General features: G+C 50.4%; 1 protein-coding gene across 1 annotated transcript; it reads right to left on the reverse strand.

Moving 5' to 3' along the window:
- Positions 1–893: 893 nt before the first annotated feature.
- Positions 894–17061, reverse strand: AKR1B1 (aldo-keto reductase family 1 member B). Its single transcript, XM_006193681.3, has 10 exons — positions 16904–17061; positions 9094–9261; positions 8297–8413; positions 7264–7341; positions 6835–6957; positions 6201–6307; positions 5847–5928; positions 5277–5360; positions 3435–3517; positions 894–1291 (listed from the first exon to the last, which is right to left on the reverse strand). The coding sequence occupies exons 1-10, from the start codon at positions 16967–16969 to the stop codon at positions 1249–1251; spliced, it is 951 nt and encodes a 316-aa protein (XP_006193743.1). The 5' UTR covers positions 16970–17061; the 3' UTR covers positions 894–1248.
- Positions 17062–17546: the final 485 nt, after the last annotated feature.

Raw genomic sequence — 17546 nt, forward strand, 5'->3', positions numbered from 1 at the left:
GTAACAGGGGCTATGATCATCCACAAACAAAGCAGGAGTGAGGCGACTTGTCTTTATAAAACCTCAACTCAACATCCCCTTCCTGGCCTTTTGTCAGTTTAATTTTGGGTAAGAAAACATTAATTTCTTAAAAAGCAGCAACATTTTGTAAAATAAAGGGCCTTTACTCTCATAACCCTATTTAAGGCATTCACCCATCTCTTAGTCACTGGAAGACACAGGCAGGCGGCTGTCCACAGCCACAAAGAGGGCCCTCCTGAGCACCCAACCCTGCTGGCACCCTCACGTTGGACTTCAGGCCTCCCCAGAACTGTGAGAAACACATTTCTGTTGTTCAAACCTCCCAGTCTATAGTATTTTGTTATGGTGGCCCAAGCTGATACCCGTTATTGACGCATTTCTTCCCTCTGGTCCAGACAACGAGCTTTAGGAAAGCAGTTCCTTGTGAGGGTGCTGTGTAGTACTAGCAAACAAAGGACCCTGGCCTTCACAGGCAGGAGGAATCACCAAGCAATCTGTGAAATTATGAACGGGCTTGCGTCCAGGCCCGGCCCTGCAGAGCTGTGGTTCTCACCCTGGCTGCACATCAGAAGCACCCAGAGATCCTGCAAACTCTTGCTGTCCTGGACCAATCAGATCAGTTTCCTAGGGATGAGGACCAGACACACTAGCACTTGAAGGCCCCCTGGTGTCTCTGATGAGACCCCGCACCCAAAAACTGAATGGGTGAAGTGCTGGGGTGAGGGAGGGGGTCCCCCCCGAAAGGAAAGACGCCAAGTCTTCCCTCCTGCTGCAGAGCTGAGCAGCCGGCTCTATGGCTATCACCAGCAGGAAGGCTGAGGGGGACAGAAGGCGGTGTACTGTTTCAACAAACCAAAACAAAATGAACAGCATCAAATTCAAAAAAGCACTTTTTATTTGAGGCAAGGAAAAGTCTAACTGAAACGATTACAGCTTCAAGCAGTCAAAATTCCAATTGTTAGAGGCACTATTTTGACTCTGTAAATTCAACTTAGAAAAGGGTATTCAGGTTGCAGTCTCCCCAGCTGGACAAGAAGGGCAAGGAAAACTGAGGGGACTCTAATCTACTGCTGCTGCTCCTCAGCCCCGACGCCAAGCTGGCCAGGCCCCCGCTGGTTTGTCTGTAAGTTGCTGACCCACTGTTGACGGAGAAAGGCCAAACTGTACTACACACAGGAAAAACGAGCGGGAACCAGGGCACCTGGGGAAGAGCCAGCACCCGCAGCTTCAAAACTCGGCGTGAAAGGGATAATCCTTGTGGGCGACACAGCTGTCAGGAGGAAACAGGAACACGTCAGCTTTTCAAGGAAGGATTTCTACTGTCATTACAAAAAGACAGAAACCGTGTCTCACTTAGGTGGAAACAGAGGCCCCAGAGGTAACAAGCCAATTCCGAGACTGCAGATCACAAGTCTGCACCCGGGGGCGTCCTCTGCCACAGGCGCTCCTCCGTGGGAACAAGTGTGACGGACCCCACCCTCCCCGTGGGCCCAGCGCTGTGCCTAGCACGGCTCCTCCTCCTGGTAACTCAGTCTAGTTGCAGGACTAGAGAGCATCTTATTGCCTTAAAAGGTAACAGGGAGATAACAACACAAGAGATGCTAAGAGCCTGGACGTGTAACAGTAAGTGCTTGGAGTACATGGGGCCAGAGGCCACGGTCACCTCCAGGAGCCTTCTGGTATCAACGGGGGCTGAAGTGAGGCCAGAGGAGTAGCTGAGGACCTGATACAGGAAACACAGGGAGAGGAGACAGGGTGGACCATTGACCCAGGGGGTGGAAAGATGCAGTATCTGCCGAGGTTCACAGGCCCGTCTGGTAGGGCCGGTGGCTTGTGTTGGGAATGTAATGGCAACAGGGTCAGAAAGACTGGCTGGGCAGTGTGAAAGGCCCAGGGTGAACCCTGCTTGGGGCATGTAACTCTTATTCATATACTTAGAGCCCTACAAAAGCTCCCCATGGCCTGTCTTTTTTTTTCATTCTTGGCATCCCATCAAACCTGAGTAATATAACACTGCCATTAGCCACAGAGGCTCAGTGTACCAGTAATCACCAAAAAGAGGCAATGTGTATGCATGTATGTAAACGTACAGTTAGAAAAAGCTTCCGAGGTGACCTGGAAATGTTGGAGCCAGCTTCTCCCCCTCCTACTCCAATCCCAACCCACTGAACATCAGTAGCCCCCAGGACCACATGACAGCTGCTTCTAGAACTGCACCAGAATGGAAGGAGTCTATACATAAAGGGACCAATCAGAAAACCTCTGTGGTTTGTCAGCCTTTTCAATACTGTGTCAGCAGCAGGAAGGAGAAAGGAAGCTGAATGAATGAGCAGATTCTCACAGGAGAACCTGGTGACTGATTCACTTCTCTCTTCGCTCTCCCTTGCCCACTAGATCAAAGATGATTTTAATGTCTAAAGGGTAAGAACCACTCACACAAAATCAGGGACATCAGAAAGGGCCAGTGGTAAACCCGGCTTGTGGCCTATTTTGAATCTGAGGCTGTGGAGTGGCAGCAACATGCTCACAGGCATGTGCCTGCATGAAGCGCAGGAGAGAGTTACCATCCAAGATGCAAGTCTGGTGGATCCCTGCAGGGGTGGTGGTGGGACGCACCAGTGGGGCAAACGCCAGAGAGAGAGCACAGAGGCTGGAAAGAGAACATTCCGTCTTAGGGAATGTTCAGATTCTGCTTAGAAGAGTAACTGCTAAAGGAGACAGAGAAGAAACAGAGTTTGGACGATAAAAATAGTGAGAAAGGAGTCTCCACTGTAAAAGGCGGAGTTTCTTCTTGAAAGCAGAAAATGAGCTTGAAACTTGGTTTAGTTAACGTAGTAGTAGGAAAAGGAAAAGAAAACAAGCAAAACAAAACAAAAAACCCTTCCTTGTCCCCTCCCTTAGATCCCGAACTACAGATCAGAAGGAATACAAGGCACCAGCAAACGTACAGCTGGAGGGGCCTCAGGTGCCGCTGCCTGTCAGAGGGACTGAGTGATTCAGTCACATGGTTTATGGGTGTCAGAGCCGGAACGATTGTGAGCCCCAAGCTCTATGATCTTCTGAATAAACTCCATTCACCAGTCACCACAGATAAAGAGTCACGTGCCAGTTCTTCCAAGAGGGTGGGGCAGGGGGTACCTGGGATCATCTGCTTTCAGATGAGCCCCTAAAATTTGAAAATTCAGTCAGTCTCTGTGGTTACTGCAGGTTAGGCCAACAGTGCACGGGGCGGGAGGAGACGTCTAGGACAGAGCCCCCGGCACGTCCCAGGCCATGAACAGCTCAGCTGACACAGGTGTGGACATTCCCTCCCTGAACGGAGGGGAAGGCAAGTAATGTGCACAAGTCAGAGCCACTGCGAGAGCAGGACCTGGACGTTAAGGCCATCCGACACGCTCCCGGGCCTCACTCACCTCACCAGGGCACAGACCCTCCAGTTCCTGTTGTAGCTGAGTAAAGTAGTCATATCTGCACTGCTCAGTTCAAAGTCAAAGACCTAAGAAGAAAAAAAATTCCAGTAAGCTCTGTGGATAGAGATCCAAGACAGGACATGAAAGCAGCTCCAGGCAGGACCACTGATGAGATGCTGCCTGGAGTGGGGAAGGGCAGGAAGGCAGACTAAACTCAGAGAAAGTTCATTACATTACTGTGCAGAGAATGCATGTGTTTTGGTTGGGGACTATATGGAGCAATGAAAACAGACCTTCCCTTTCAGAACCTCCAGGCAAAATGATATGTTTTCTTCCATTCAGTACTTTTCCAAAGCTCTGCTGAGCACTTTCACTGTAACAAGCACCAGTGCTGAACAGAGTGATGGATGGGTAAGTGTCTTTGCCTCGGTTTACAAAGAAGCAAAGGAAGAGGTAATCCAATAGCCGTAATACAAGGAATAGTGTGCTGCCCACAGTACAAAAGATGCTACACAAAGCACTCTGGGAGTCCAGCGGAGCCAGGAGTGAATTCCAGCTGAGAAGCTGAAGGATGTGGTCAACTGAGATGGTATCTGAGATGGGCCTAAGAAGCCAGATAAGGTCTTAACAGACAGAGAAGACAAGAAAGGTGTGTCAGGTGGAGAACCTGATCCACCCCGGGATCTGAGGAAGGCCCTCAGCTTGGGTGATCGCAGAATGTATAGAAGGAAAGTCTGCTGCATACTCTGTGATGACTGCTGTGCAAAAGTGTGCAAAGACAACACAGTAAGATGCAAAATTATGTTAGCATGAGAGATCAGGCCTTAAAAATGTTTCTTTTCTAACACCTTGAAAAAATAAAATATGAAACAAAAAAATCCATCTCTAGCAGGATATGTGTTTCTCATGGTCACTATTTTACCACCTTATCTGTCTCCCCTACTAAGCAGTAAGCTCCCCACTCTCCCCAGGCCTCGTCCCCATCTCCCAGGCGACCAGTAGCACACGCTACAGCCACGGCCCGGGGCCAGCGGAACAGGCAAAATCAGCTGTTTGCTGTGGAAACAGAGCCCCTGGAAACCAGAGCTCAGGTGAAGACAGAGGGGTCCTTGCCGAGCTACTCTGTTCAGTGACAGTGGTGGCTCACAGGCACTGGGGACCCCCTTGAAGAGCTCTTCCCTTGGCCAGCTCCCGACACTCGTGGGAAAGGCAGAGAAGTAGGCATGCGGGCGCCGGGCGTGATGTCAGGAGGTCTGCTCTGCTCTGGCAGGTGCTCCGAGAGCCCACACAGAACACCTCACAGGTGCCCTGCAAGGTGTCTGCAGGCCACGGACACATCAGCACAGCAGTGTTTTCTGCGTGTTCATGAAGGTACCAAGCATCATGCAAAGCCCCTGATGCATCTTATTCAATCTTCATGACAGCCCTTGAAATAGGTATCATTCTACAGTCGGGGAAACCAAGGCACAGAAACTAATGGAGCCCTGAGACAAATCCAGGCAGAATCACTCAAGAGCAACACTTCTTGGCAAGTGGTGAGTCCCCGTGGAGCCTCAGCACGGGTGTGTGCACGTGCAGCGGGGTCCCGAGGCCCAGGGCCCGCCTGAGCACGAGGCTGCCCCAGCACAGCACCTCCGCCCAGGAGGAACGACTGTCCAAGCCCACAGGTGTGCTCACTGCAGCTCCCAAGGTGGCTCTCTGACTAAGGGGAGATGGCAAGGCAGTGCACACGTGACAACCCAGGGACAGGAGACAATCCAGGGATGAGAGGCCCTGTGAAGGCCCCCTGCCCCCGCCACTATCCGCTTCTCACGGAGAACCTGGGCCCACCAGCCAGGACCTTACCTGGAAGTTCTCAGCAATGCGTTCAGGCGTCACAGACTTGGGGATCACGATCAGGTTTCTCTGCAGGGGGAACCGGATCAGAACCTGCGAACAGAGGCGCTGAGTGCATACGTACACCAGGAGCTCCACACTTTCAGCTCACTTCCTTGTACACATCCATCACCAGAAGAAGAAATCCCAGAACTTTACACATGAGGAAACTAGGCTCAGGGTGGACAGGGTCTGACCCCAGAGCCCTCACTCAGCCTCTGTGCCAGGTGCTCCCCAATCTCCCAGGGTCATTGGTCCCTCCACCACCTGGGAACACCCAGCCTAGACGAGCACTCTTCCAGGGGCACAGACACAGGCCCTCACAGGCAGCAGCAAGGCAGGGGGGCCCCGTGAGCCCCGGGCCACGTGCAGTCTGCTAACTCCCAGTCTGCGCCCTTCCTACTACACACGCCGGGACCCATGCCACACATCCAGGCAGGGCCTGACTGGGCTTGGTCCCTTCTCCCTCCTGGATGATGGGAACCACCACAAATGCAGGAAGTTCTGGCAACAGTCACGAGTGCCTAGAAGTGGCTGTACCTGGGCTGTGGTTTTATTGTGCTTGTCTGCAATCGCTTTGATCCTGGGATCCTCCAGTAGGGAAGGGTCCTCGGGCTTGGCCCTGGGGACAGGATGGTCTGTGTGAGCAACCATCATCACCACCACTTAAGGCAACCCTAACCCTAATCCCCATCGACCTCAAGGGCAGCCCACAAGTCTCCTCCCAATTCAGAGCTCGGTTACAAACTCCCAGCCTTCCAGAAAAAGAGTAGGCATCTTGCTACTAGAAACACCAACAAATCAGCCCAGAAGCATCTCCTGTGATGTTGAACTTTTCTTTTTAACCATTCCTAATCTTCACTGACAAGAGAACATGATCCTATGGAAACTTACCAGGGCCTGTCAGGAGAGCCAAGGGGGCTGTAGGCAGTCACCACAATGCCTCTGGACTGGCAGTACTCGATTAACTTCTCCTGAGTGAGGTATGGGTGGCACTCAATCTGCAGACGCAAATGAGAGGGCTGACGGCGCCACTGCGGGCATGGGGGATGGGGCGCACAAGAAGTACTCTATGCTAAGTCCCCTGCCTCCCTAGACAGAAAGTTATGTGTAACCAGTGTCTTATCTCCCAGATGAGCTGAAACAACTGTCTCCGGTTCCCAGCTAGCAACCTTGACATTAACGGTAATAATCTTGTTACCAACATTCTGTGGCCATGGACCCTAAGGATTTTTCCTGGCGTTGGGCATCTATCAACTGTGACAGGTCTGAGGATCTCAGTCTGCGCACAGCTTGTCTCAAGGCCCTGAGTCACCACAAGCCAGGCTCAAACCATTTCTCCCCTGCAAGTTTCACTCTCAGATGTGTCACCATCTTTCTGAACCATAAATCAGGACTCTGCCAGCACCCAGGGAACCGCCTCCCTCCCAGCTGCTCCCCAGGTGACACAGAGAAGAGGTAACTGCCAGGATCACACAGTAACAAGACAATCTCCCACGCACACCAGCCTCCTCGCCCCGGATGTTACCTGGTTAACCGCCGGCTTATATTTTAAGCCAGGTTTGTTTAAGATCTTCTCGACTTGGAGATGGTTGAAGTTGGAGACTCCAATAGCTTTCACCAGTCCTTCATCCACCAATTCTTCCATGGCCTAGAGACCAAAGAGGGTCTGCTTGCTGCTGACATGTGCCCGAAAGGACAAGGATCAGAAGCACCTCTCGCACCAGTCAGTTTAACAGGTCCTGCCCTGACTACTCAGTGTCAGCAAATTAGATCTTTGGGAAGATAAGAGGCACCATGACATAAGCCAGGCTGGCTTTAATGAGATAGGGAGAGCACAAACAGTGACAGAATAAAAAAGTACAGAAACAGCAGAGTGGATCACTCACATCGGGTCTGCTCACAAGGGGAACGGGGCTCAGCAATGAAGGGGAAGCCAAACCCGGGGCTGCCTTACCGCCCAGGTGTCCACAAAGTCGCTTTCACTGGGAATCACATTGCCGTCTCCATCCAGGGGGAAAATATCGTTCCCAGGCTGTGGTAACAATCCAGAATCCGTCAGTCAGTAACAGACCTGCCCAGATCTGCTCGAGGAGCTGCAGCTTTGAGAGTCACGTTCTAATACAGTTATTCTAACCTACAACAGCTGGCTAAGTTTCTGGACGATAATCAACAGCAAACCTATGTCAGTGTGAAAAAGAAATGACAGACCATCCCAGAAGTCCCCAGACCCTTTTTCTATAAACAGGTTGGAGGTGACCATCAGATGGAGGTGGACAGTCAGTGCAATGAGCCTGCCGTGGGCTGGAGTGTGTGGACGGGGAAAGGACTCAGGGCCAGGATTCACAGGCCTGCATCCCGGCTGGACCACTCACCTACAAAACCAAAACCTAGCCGAGCCTCACCAGCTTTAACATGAAAAACAAAGGATGAAAGCCAGGCCCGGATACACCACCGTGCAATAAAATAAGAGCCACAGGGTAACATGTGCAGGCTTTCAAGCTGGTTGACAAAGCAGAAAACTTTGAGTCTTGGCTAGAAAGGAGGCAAAGGCCCTAATAACTCTAGAATTCTCCTTGTGTGAAGGCAGTCCATCAAGCTTCCGCAGGATGGGGCACGTGTGTGGATGCAGGAACACACACGTATGCACGTTCAGGGCACGAACAGGTACACGTGTGCACGCCTGAGACGGGGGCGGGGCAGTAGCCTATGGTTGTGTGCAGAAATGTCACCTGAGCCACATTCACTGTCACTAAGTTTTAAGTTCCACAGTCAGCAAATGACAAAGAGCAGTGCTTCTCAAACTCCGAAATGGGAGTGAGTCACCCGTGGTTTGGATTCAGAAGGGCTGGGTGGGGCCTGGACTGAGTTCTAACAAGCTCCCAGGTGATGCCACTGCTGCCGGTGCTGGGACCACACCTCGAGCAGCGCAGCGAGGACACACACACAGCATCTAGCCACTCTCGACCTAACCTGCGCCCCAGGCATACCTTGAAACCCGTGGGCCAGTGAATAAGGTAGAGGTCCAGGTAGTCCAGCTTCAGGTCGCTGAGCGTCTTCTGGCAGGCTCCCTTCACCAGGTCCTTCTCGTGGTGCGTGCACCACAGCTGCAGGCACGAGAGAGCACGTCAGCCCTGCGTGGGGAGGCTCCCTCCTGCCGGAAGCCGGAGGCTCCAAGGCTCACTTTCTCTCCCCACAACCCCCACTTCACCATGACACTGAAAATGGTGGGGAGGGAGGCTCCACTTCACACATGGATCCCAACTTTCCAAAGGAAGCTGGATAATCAGGTCGAGGAAACCCTTCAAAAGGACCAAACCGAAGGCATAATATAATGGACAGGCAACTAAACATGACCCTAGGCCTTAAACGTGAGCTCTCAGGCCTATTGTCCCACCAGGCTGGTCTTCGTGGAGCCAGCCTCACTCCCACCCAATGGGCACCAACAGCCTCCGGGTACAAGACAGTGGCCAGCAGCGGAGACCCAGTCTGCAGGTGGGAACCAGGTTCTGGCCTCAAAGAGAACTCCTTGGAAAGGCAGTGCCAACCCACAGCCTCAGCCCCATCTGCAAAGGGTTCCAACCAATGACCACCCCACAGACAGATGGCCACAGACAGGTGAGCTCTGTTGGCCTCCACGGCCTTGCGTCAACACACGTTCCCTCAGAAGAACCGCCGGTCGGGTGATAACTGAGGTCGTTATCAGGAGGCACCAGAGGTTGTGGCCTTGGCCCCTGAGCTGATGCTGCTCCTGGCTGACCGTGGACAAGAACCCTCAGGGTGGTACCTTGCTGACAATGAAGAGGTCCTCACGCTTCACCACCTGCTCCTGGATCTTCTCCTGGATGGCCAAGCCCACCTCATTCTCGTTCTGGTACACATGGGCGCAGTCGATGTGTCGGTACCCAAGGTCGATTGCGACCTTCACAGCCTCTGTCACTTTGCCGGGAGGGGACTGAAAGAAACAGGAAACGGAAGGTGTGGGGATAAAACTGAAACAAACCAAACACAATTTGCATACAACCCAGGAAGAGGGCGGTGGGAACCCATGCTCCTCAGAGGCTCCCGTTTCTCTAAGGTCAGCAAAGGCAGGCCAGGGAGGTTTCTGAACGTCCCGAGGTGAAATGCCATATTGCTTTGTTTTCAGAAAATCCGACAACCACTTACTAGCCACCCAGATCGCCATAACAAGATGGGCCAAAGCCTCCCACTTCCTTGCTTCCTCAGAATCCACTGATTTACAAACCAGTGTATAGAAAGCCCCCACTGCCTCAGTCTACTAGGACCCCAAGACAGGGGATACCACTTCCTTCAAAGAGCTCAAAACATTTCAGAACAGCCATAAATGTTCACCCCAATTCCCGTTTGGTTCCTGAGTTCTGTTGGTGGCTGTTTATGGTTTATTTTCTCCTTTTACAAGTGGATTCTGATATTGGCCATCACTTGTTTTTAAGCAGTTCTAAGAGATTATCAAAGTTAAGACCACCACTGGTGCACAGCCAAAGGCCTGTGATCCAATCTCCCTGTGTAAGAACCGTTCTAAGAGGTGAAGACGGGAGGCGGCCCCTGGGAGGCATCAGTGGGCAGAAATGAGTTGACAGGAGGGGGAAGAGGAGCTGTGGAAGACCACCATCTGGCTAGTGGTCAGAGCTGCAGAAAGACTGAATGGCTGCCCCTGCCTGGACCACCTGCGCATCTGAGTGAGGAGGAGAGGTGTGGGAGCTCCCCCAGCATCCAGACTGACTGCACATACACTCATCTCCACGATGCTTCTGCTCGGACCAGAGAGGTGAAAAATAAACACGTGTGCAACGGACCACTGAGTGAATAGAACGCATTCCTCTGGAGAGCTGGGGTAGAAAAGAATGGCCAGGAAAAGTTCCCAGGGCAGGAGCAGCTGCAGACATCTGCTGTTTTGATATCAGCTGCTGTGAACAGGCGAGGGCGGAGGAGTGCGTGATTCGAGCCCGAGAGCTCGCCCAGTCCACTCGCCACCACAGACGGAGCAGGGGGACAGATGGGAGACGCTGACCTCAGGTGTGAGATCAGGAAACAACTTCAGATGATCTGACAATCTCCTGTTTCCCTGGAGGATCCAACAAGCTGCACCTGTAGCCTTACTCACTCTTCACGGTTTAAGGAACAGAGCAGGGAACCTCGGCACATCCAGAAGACAGTGAGTACCGCAGCCTCCCTCTGGACTCTGTGCACAGCTACTGCTGATGTGAGAGGTGAGAGCAGAGCACTCTCCCTCCCAAGAAAGAGAAGAGGTAAGGGACCCAGGTGGGGGAACTGTCTGCCAGCACACATTAACTCTCCCCAGGCTTGACAGCAAACTGATTGAGTTTGTCTGTGGAGCCCTGTGCTGTGCCAGCCCAGCACCTCACAGCCCCAATCCCCAGGCAGAGGGGCGGGCACCTTGCCCAGGCTTGGCCTAGTAACACACTGCATCTGACACAGTGACTGGAACAGGGCAGAGGTATGACCCAAGCCAGGCCCACAAGACTCATCTCTGGCCTTCAGCTGGCGCTACCAAGACAAGATTTCATTCTGCTGGGGTCACTGTGCTGGGAGCGCATGAGCCAGGAGCTGCTAGAGGAGAACTGCTTGAGATACAGATGATGATTGATGAGAGAGACGGCCCCTGGTCACATCATTTACAGCCCTGCAGCTCGTACACCTGACATCAGTGTGTAGGTCAGTGAATCCCCAACACGCATTTTTTTTTCCTGCTTATGATTAAGTTGGTTATTCAGTTCCTTGGAACCAGAAGAGTGCAGAGTAGGATAATCAAGGCTGCTGAACAATGGACACAAAACTACAAAAAGTCTGTGTGATGTTTTTATAGAGAAGCCATGGACAGAAATAGCCTTCAGGAGGTCACGAAGAAGCTGCTGCTGCCTGACCCTTCCCTGGAGATGCACGTGCTGAGAAGCTGAGACCAAACTGCTTCCAACGGGTAAGGAAAAACAGAAGCAAGGACTGTTAGGCATTTTACAAATTAAATTTGCAGAAGTTGTGGCAATTCATAACAAGAATCCTGTGAATGGACACTATGGGCCAGCCTCCCCTTTTTAAAGACACCGTTGTAGCAGTGGGGAAGGCTGGGGCCACCGGCTCTCACGTGGGCTGGGTGCGCCAGGGCCGGCCCCGAGGCAGGCACCCTGGCTTCTAGAAGGCTTGTGCCAGGGCAGATCATGTCACAAAATGGAAACAGACCAGTGGGATGTGTAGCCCACAATGGCTCAAACTGAAAATAACAACAGCTCCCATTTATTATGCATTAGTTTTCACTAGTTTTAAATGTATTACTGAATTGACTCTTCACTACAGCCCTGATTCAGACACTATTATCTCTGTGGATAAGGAACCTAAGGTGCAGAGACCTTAGGAAACTGGCCCATGATCGTGCAGTAAGAGATGTCAGGATGCAAACCCTGGCACCAGGACCTGAGAGCCAGGCTCTGACAAGAGGTCCGTCCTCCAGGGTGGACCCCAAGCGGCAGGAGACACTGCTCAGGGAGAGGACAAGTCTCCTGGACTTCCAAAATCATTCTCCGGGATGAAAAATGTACCAGAATCCACAACTACCTTCAATACTAATTATCTCCATCTAGAACCCATCCCAGAAAGAAACTAACTTCCCTTATCACAAATGAAGCAGCCACTTCATGGTGAAAAATCGCTCAATAAACTTGAGAATGATTATACCATCTCCCCATTCCATGTCCATATTAAAAACTGCAAACAGAAGGCAGTGGTCCAAATTGAGACTTTGAAAAGAAGATGAAAGAAATTATCTCTGTCATCTAAGAGCAAATCTGCAGAAAACCAGTAGAAGAAACACTCAAGTTATAAATAATCAAATTATACAAATCCTAAAGACAAAATCATTTTTTAAACTTGATTCTGCCACTAATCTGCCCTGTGACTGGGGCACATCCATGCATACCCATTCCCCCTTGTCCTTACAGCTCCAAAGTTCTAGCTTGGGCAGCAACATAACCACATTCTGGGCTGATGGCACCAAGTGATGTGGCCAGAAGTCTCCGCCTCAGAGGCCCCCATCACCTCCACAAACTCGGACTCCCTATTTCCTTCTCATGTAACACTTTCAGGCCAGGTAGTCTTTTACTATGAGTGTGTGCGTGTGTTTCTCCCCCTTCCACACACACACTCCTTTTAAAACCTAATCATCCACTGTGCTTGTAGCTCGTGCTAGTTACTCTAAGATAATATCCCTCCCTCTATTCCTCTGCAAATCAGAAGCAAAAAAAAAAAAAAAAAAAAAAACCAACAAAAACACTGCTCCAAACAAGACAAAAGATTATAAAACAGCATCACTGGTAAAAATAAAATATCTCAGAGACTGAATCCTTCATAGCTTTTACAATGGGGATTTCTGGGAAGAAGGGACTATTCTGAGAATATGCTTCTAAAATTTTTTTCCAGTTAACAGGTATACTTTTGTAATGAAGAAGGGGTCAGGAACAAAGGAAACTTCACTTTGGGGGAAAATAAAAACCATCCTGAGTGAGAACTATGAGAACAGTGCGCCAATGATAATCCTGGAGCAATGAACAGGTAACTGCAACTTTTGATGTAAACTTAGATTAATAAAGAAACAGGGCATCTACCTCCAAAGCCTTGAAAAGTAACATCACAGAAAAGCTGTCACTGAAACATAATGTTTAACCTCTTTTGATTAAACCAGCTTTTCTTCAGAGAAACTCAACCTGCCTTTAAGAGAAACTAATTTTATTTTTTACTATCGGTTTTGTTTAAATACTAGTGATGCCACAATATAATGTTCTGCCTTCCATTGTAAATATGTCATTTCAACTAGATGCAAGTCAAACAGACATTTGTGGCTGAATTTCTCAAAATGTACTCCAAGTTCCAATTAATTTACTTAGAATCTTTGGGGAGAGGAGCTGGCAAACTTTTTCTGTAAGTGGCCAGACAGAAGCTATTTTAGGCCTTGAAGGCCAAATGGTCTGTCACAACTGCTCCACTCTGCTGCTGCAGCACAAAGCGGTCGTAAGTCATGAGATGTGTCCTAATAAAACTTTATTTACAAAAACCAGCCAGGGTTGTGCTTTACCAGCCCCTTGGTATGGTGGAAGCGCACATGAAGGCACAGGGGTTAAGCAACACTCTGAGCCTTGATTTGTCCTACCTCATATCACAAATAACACTCTGATTTCCAATTCAGCCCCCAAATAACAGAAAGTTAGGTGACACAAGATACTGTGGCGACTGGAAGGGTTTAACCCGTTCCAATTTAACCAATTGACAATACGGTCCCAGTCACTTCAGGTAGACATGAGAGAGCCAGCCTGCTGGCCTTGATTACACACAAGGCTTCCCCTCTGCAAGACTGGGAGACCAGGAGCTGGCAGTTTTGTCTAAACAAGGCTTAAAATCTGCCACACTCAGAAGACGCCAACAGAATAAGCATCGGGGAGAATCCAGGGAATGACAACAATGTGCGATCTCCCTCTCAACAGAAACACTTTTCATTGTTTGATGCAGACAAGCCAGCCTCACTTGGCTCGTGTTCAATTATGTCCAAATTCATTTTACAGTTTAATAATGTAAACTGCAATTTCAAATGATAAAGAGTGGACTGCTGAAGAATGATCCTTTTCGTTGCCTTATCACATGGAAACAGCCAGTGTGGCCACTGTTTTACATCAGAGCTCATAACTAGTAAAACTGAGATTAACTTCCTCCACTCAACTCGAATCAGTCTGTCCTGAATTCTAAGACACTGCTGTCTCCACTTGGTTGAGATGGGGAGGGACGGGACTGGCAGGACTTATTGAAATCTGTTTCATCTTGAAGAACTCCAGGTGGAGGCCTGCAGGGAAATGAGGCTGGTAAACAGAAAAACAAGCTACTGTTTTAGCTCCAAGGCCAGCACCTCTCCCCTCTCCCTGGTCTGGGCTCTGGGACCATTACGAGCTTGCCTAGGGTTCTGACAGGAATTCTTTTCCAGCACATTTCCTTCTACCTCATGCATTCATAAAGGAAGCGGTATCACCTCCAAAGAGGCAAAAACTGGTTTGCTGGGGGCAAAAATAAGTCTTAGCTTATAAAATGGTTTGTGGCTCACCGAAGGGCCACAGGACAGACAGATGTACAGTTAGTCTATCTGTGATGCTGAACTTTTATGGGGGGGGTCAACTAGGGAAAAATGTTTCAAGGTCCCTGGGTGCAGCTGACAGATGCGGAGATAATGGAAAAGGGGCTGAGAAACACAGCTGTTCCTCCATTTCTAGGTTTGGAATGTGGGGGTGAGTTACAACAGCCGTCTCTTATTAACAATTTCTCACTAAGTCAAAGCACTTATCAGCAACAGGACACTGGTCAGCATCAGAAGTAATCTGTTTTAGCAGCTTCCTGGAAATACAATGCCCATGGCTTATTTACTGTCCAGTAGAGAAGGCAAGCTTGCCAGGGGGAAATGGCCTCTAAGCCATACAGGCTCTGAGGCAGAGACGCTCTTCCACTGGCCTGAAACCCTCAGCTCCCAGGAACGAAGGGTGAGTCTGTGGACCTTCAGCGGAACGGTGATTGGAGACTCCCAGAGCCCTGCCAAGGGTCTGGAGGATTCAACACAGTCACCATGCCGTGGAAGAGCCGTGGGAACAAGGAGCTGCACCCACTCCCAGAGCCACCCTTAGTTCTCACACAGATAAGCAAATGGTATTTAGATCACCCTGTTTTTTTGTCCAGGGTCTGGGGGAAGGTATTAACCACTATTCTTATAACTTTTTCAGCTAAAAAAAATAAAGAAATCTACTCCAAGCCCATACTTGTATCATTTATTCACTGTTATCCTCTCTACCATGCCTCTATACAATTCTGTACAACCTCATCTCCTCACTCCCCAAAATCTAGTTATCTTACTTCTTCATATTAATTCAACATGTAACTCTGGGGTGCCTACTATTTACCAGGCACTGTAAGAAGTGCTGTAAATAGTTGCGACCAAGGCAGATGCTACCCTTGCCCTCAACGAATTTGGTCTGCTGGAATGAATGATCCAAATGTACAGATTTTATAGAGCTATCTTAGTTAAATATATACCTGGGGGGAGGGTGTTAAGTGCTCAAGCAAATGATTTAAAACCTCTTTCATCAACTTTTTCTTCTTATGTACTCCAGAGTATCGATTTTGAAACAATGGACCCAAGATCAGGACCATCATTTCTGAAAATATGAACTTAGACTAAAAATATGGAAAATGCATCCCGCCTAGCAAGGTTTAAGTATCGTTTGGTGGAACTTGTGTTCCAGTTACATGTGTATGTCTATACTGCCTCATCACAGAAACTGTAGTTTGCCGTTGCCAGGAAAGTGTCTTTTGCATCCATTCCAAGAGAATAACCTGTGACAGATGGAATTTAATTTGGTACAATGGCTATAATTCAATTACACCGTTAGAGCCACCACTGGACGTTCTGAAGGAAACACAAATCACATACACTCTGAACACTTCGGCCAGAAACACTTTTTGTGTGATGCAACTCTACCACCCTTTATCACCATATATTTACAAATTTTTCACTGCAAGTTTTTAAACAGCACCCTCTGTTCTATTTCAAACCATCTCGCGGTGCCCTCAACCCATCCTGTCTTTTCTTTCCTTGTCTGTGTGTAAATACTCAATGCCCAGACCCACCCTCTTAGTCCCTGGGAAAATCCGGGTCATGGCTCTGGAATGTAATATACAATAGCTCGAAGCTAACTTACAAGCGGCTTAAAAATGTTCAGCGCCCAAAAACCACCCTTATGGGCTCCCTAATTTTCAGATAATCAGACTACCCTTTTTACTCCTAGCCATTTCTTGGGGACGCTGTGAAGAGATCTCAGTGGTGTTAAGATTTCTGGACGGAGGCAGTTTTATTACCGACGCCGGCTTGCAGTTTTGCACGGGAAGGAACCACCCGGGCCCAGATGCTCTGTGCGGCACACAACACCCCCCAGGGTTACACCAGGCTCCAGAGGTTTGGCGCCGCGCGTTTGGGGACATGTAAATAGGCGGGTCCTGGGCAAACTCGCGTTACCTAGTTTAATTATCTGCATTCTTGGGACTTACCTTGGGACGCTTATTCCTGAGGGAGCAAAAACGGAAACGATTAAGGACAAACGATTTCGAAGAAAGACAAAGGCGCCACAGATTCCGTTAGGCGAGAGACGCCGGCGCCTAGCGACAAGTACCTCCCTCCCGGTCGCTCCAGACCTCCAACCTGGGGCCAGAGCGGCGAGGCCTCGGGAAGTACCCCGCTTAGTGACTTTCCAGCTGAGGTCACATTCAAAGTGCGGCCTGGGAATCCCACCTACCAGGGGTTACGGGGTCGGCCTCCAGTGGGCCGCTCTCAAGCCCCGCCCCCCCCCCCCGGCCTGCCCCGGCGTCCGGGTCCCCGCGAGGCAGGCCCGATCCCGCCGGGGGCCCGACCAGTCCGAACGTATCTCCTCCGAAGCCGGCGTCCGCAGCACGGGCCACTCAGGGACACTCGAGGTCCTTCCTCGCCCCAGGCCGCGCCAAACCTGAAGCCAGCCCCGGATCGCGCTCCCCAGGGCACCTACCTTCCACGTACCCAGCCCCAAGATGGGCATCTTGGCGCCGGTGTAGAGCACGATATGACTGGCCATGACTACTGATCGCCACAGACCCGGGTCGGAGGACCACGCCGCCTCAGCTGCAGCGCGGTCCTTTAAGTAGCCCGTGAGGCCCGCAGAAGGGGCGGGTACGAGAGGCGCCGGGCTACGCAAAGGCGGCTTCTGATTGGCCGGCCCGCGCCTAGGATGCCGCGCCACGGCTAGCCCGGGGGGGCTCCGCAGGGACGCTCCTCCCCTAGGTCCTAGTAGCACCGGATTTTTTTCCGCTGGGATCACTGCCCCACGCTCCACCGAGCCCCGCTGACTCCGCCAACAGCTGTGGATCGTGGAAACACGAATACTTTAGCAAAAATAACATATCTCCTTTAAATAAGCAGCCTGGGAAGGATTTTTGGTTTCATTTTTCGAAAGAGCCCAGAAGGAAACGTTTGTCTATTCAAGCCCAATATCGTGCTCTTTGGGAAGCTGACCAATGTCCGGTCCTTTGTAGGAACACACCAGCGCGCTACTGCTATAGCTTAGCGCACTTTGCTTTAAGAAAGGTGCACGCCAGAGAAAGGAGTTGCAATCTTGGTTTCAGGACATCATCTTGAGGTTTGAGTTTGTCCAG

The sequence above is a fragment of the Camelus ferus genome, chromosome 7 (assembly GCF_009834535.1).
Source record: "Camelus ferus isolate YT-003-E chromosome 7, BCGSAC_Cfer_1.0, whole genome shotgun sequence".
Taxonomy (NCBI): Eukaryota; Metazoa; Chordata; class Mammalia; order Artiodactyla; family Camelidae; genus Camelus; species Camelus ferus.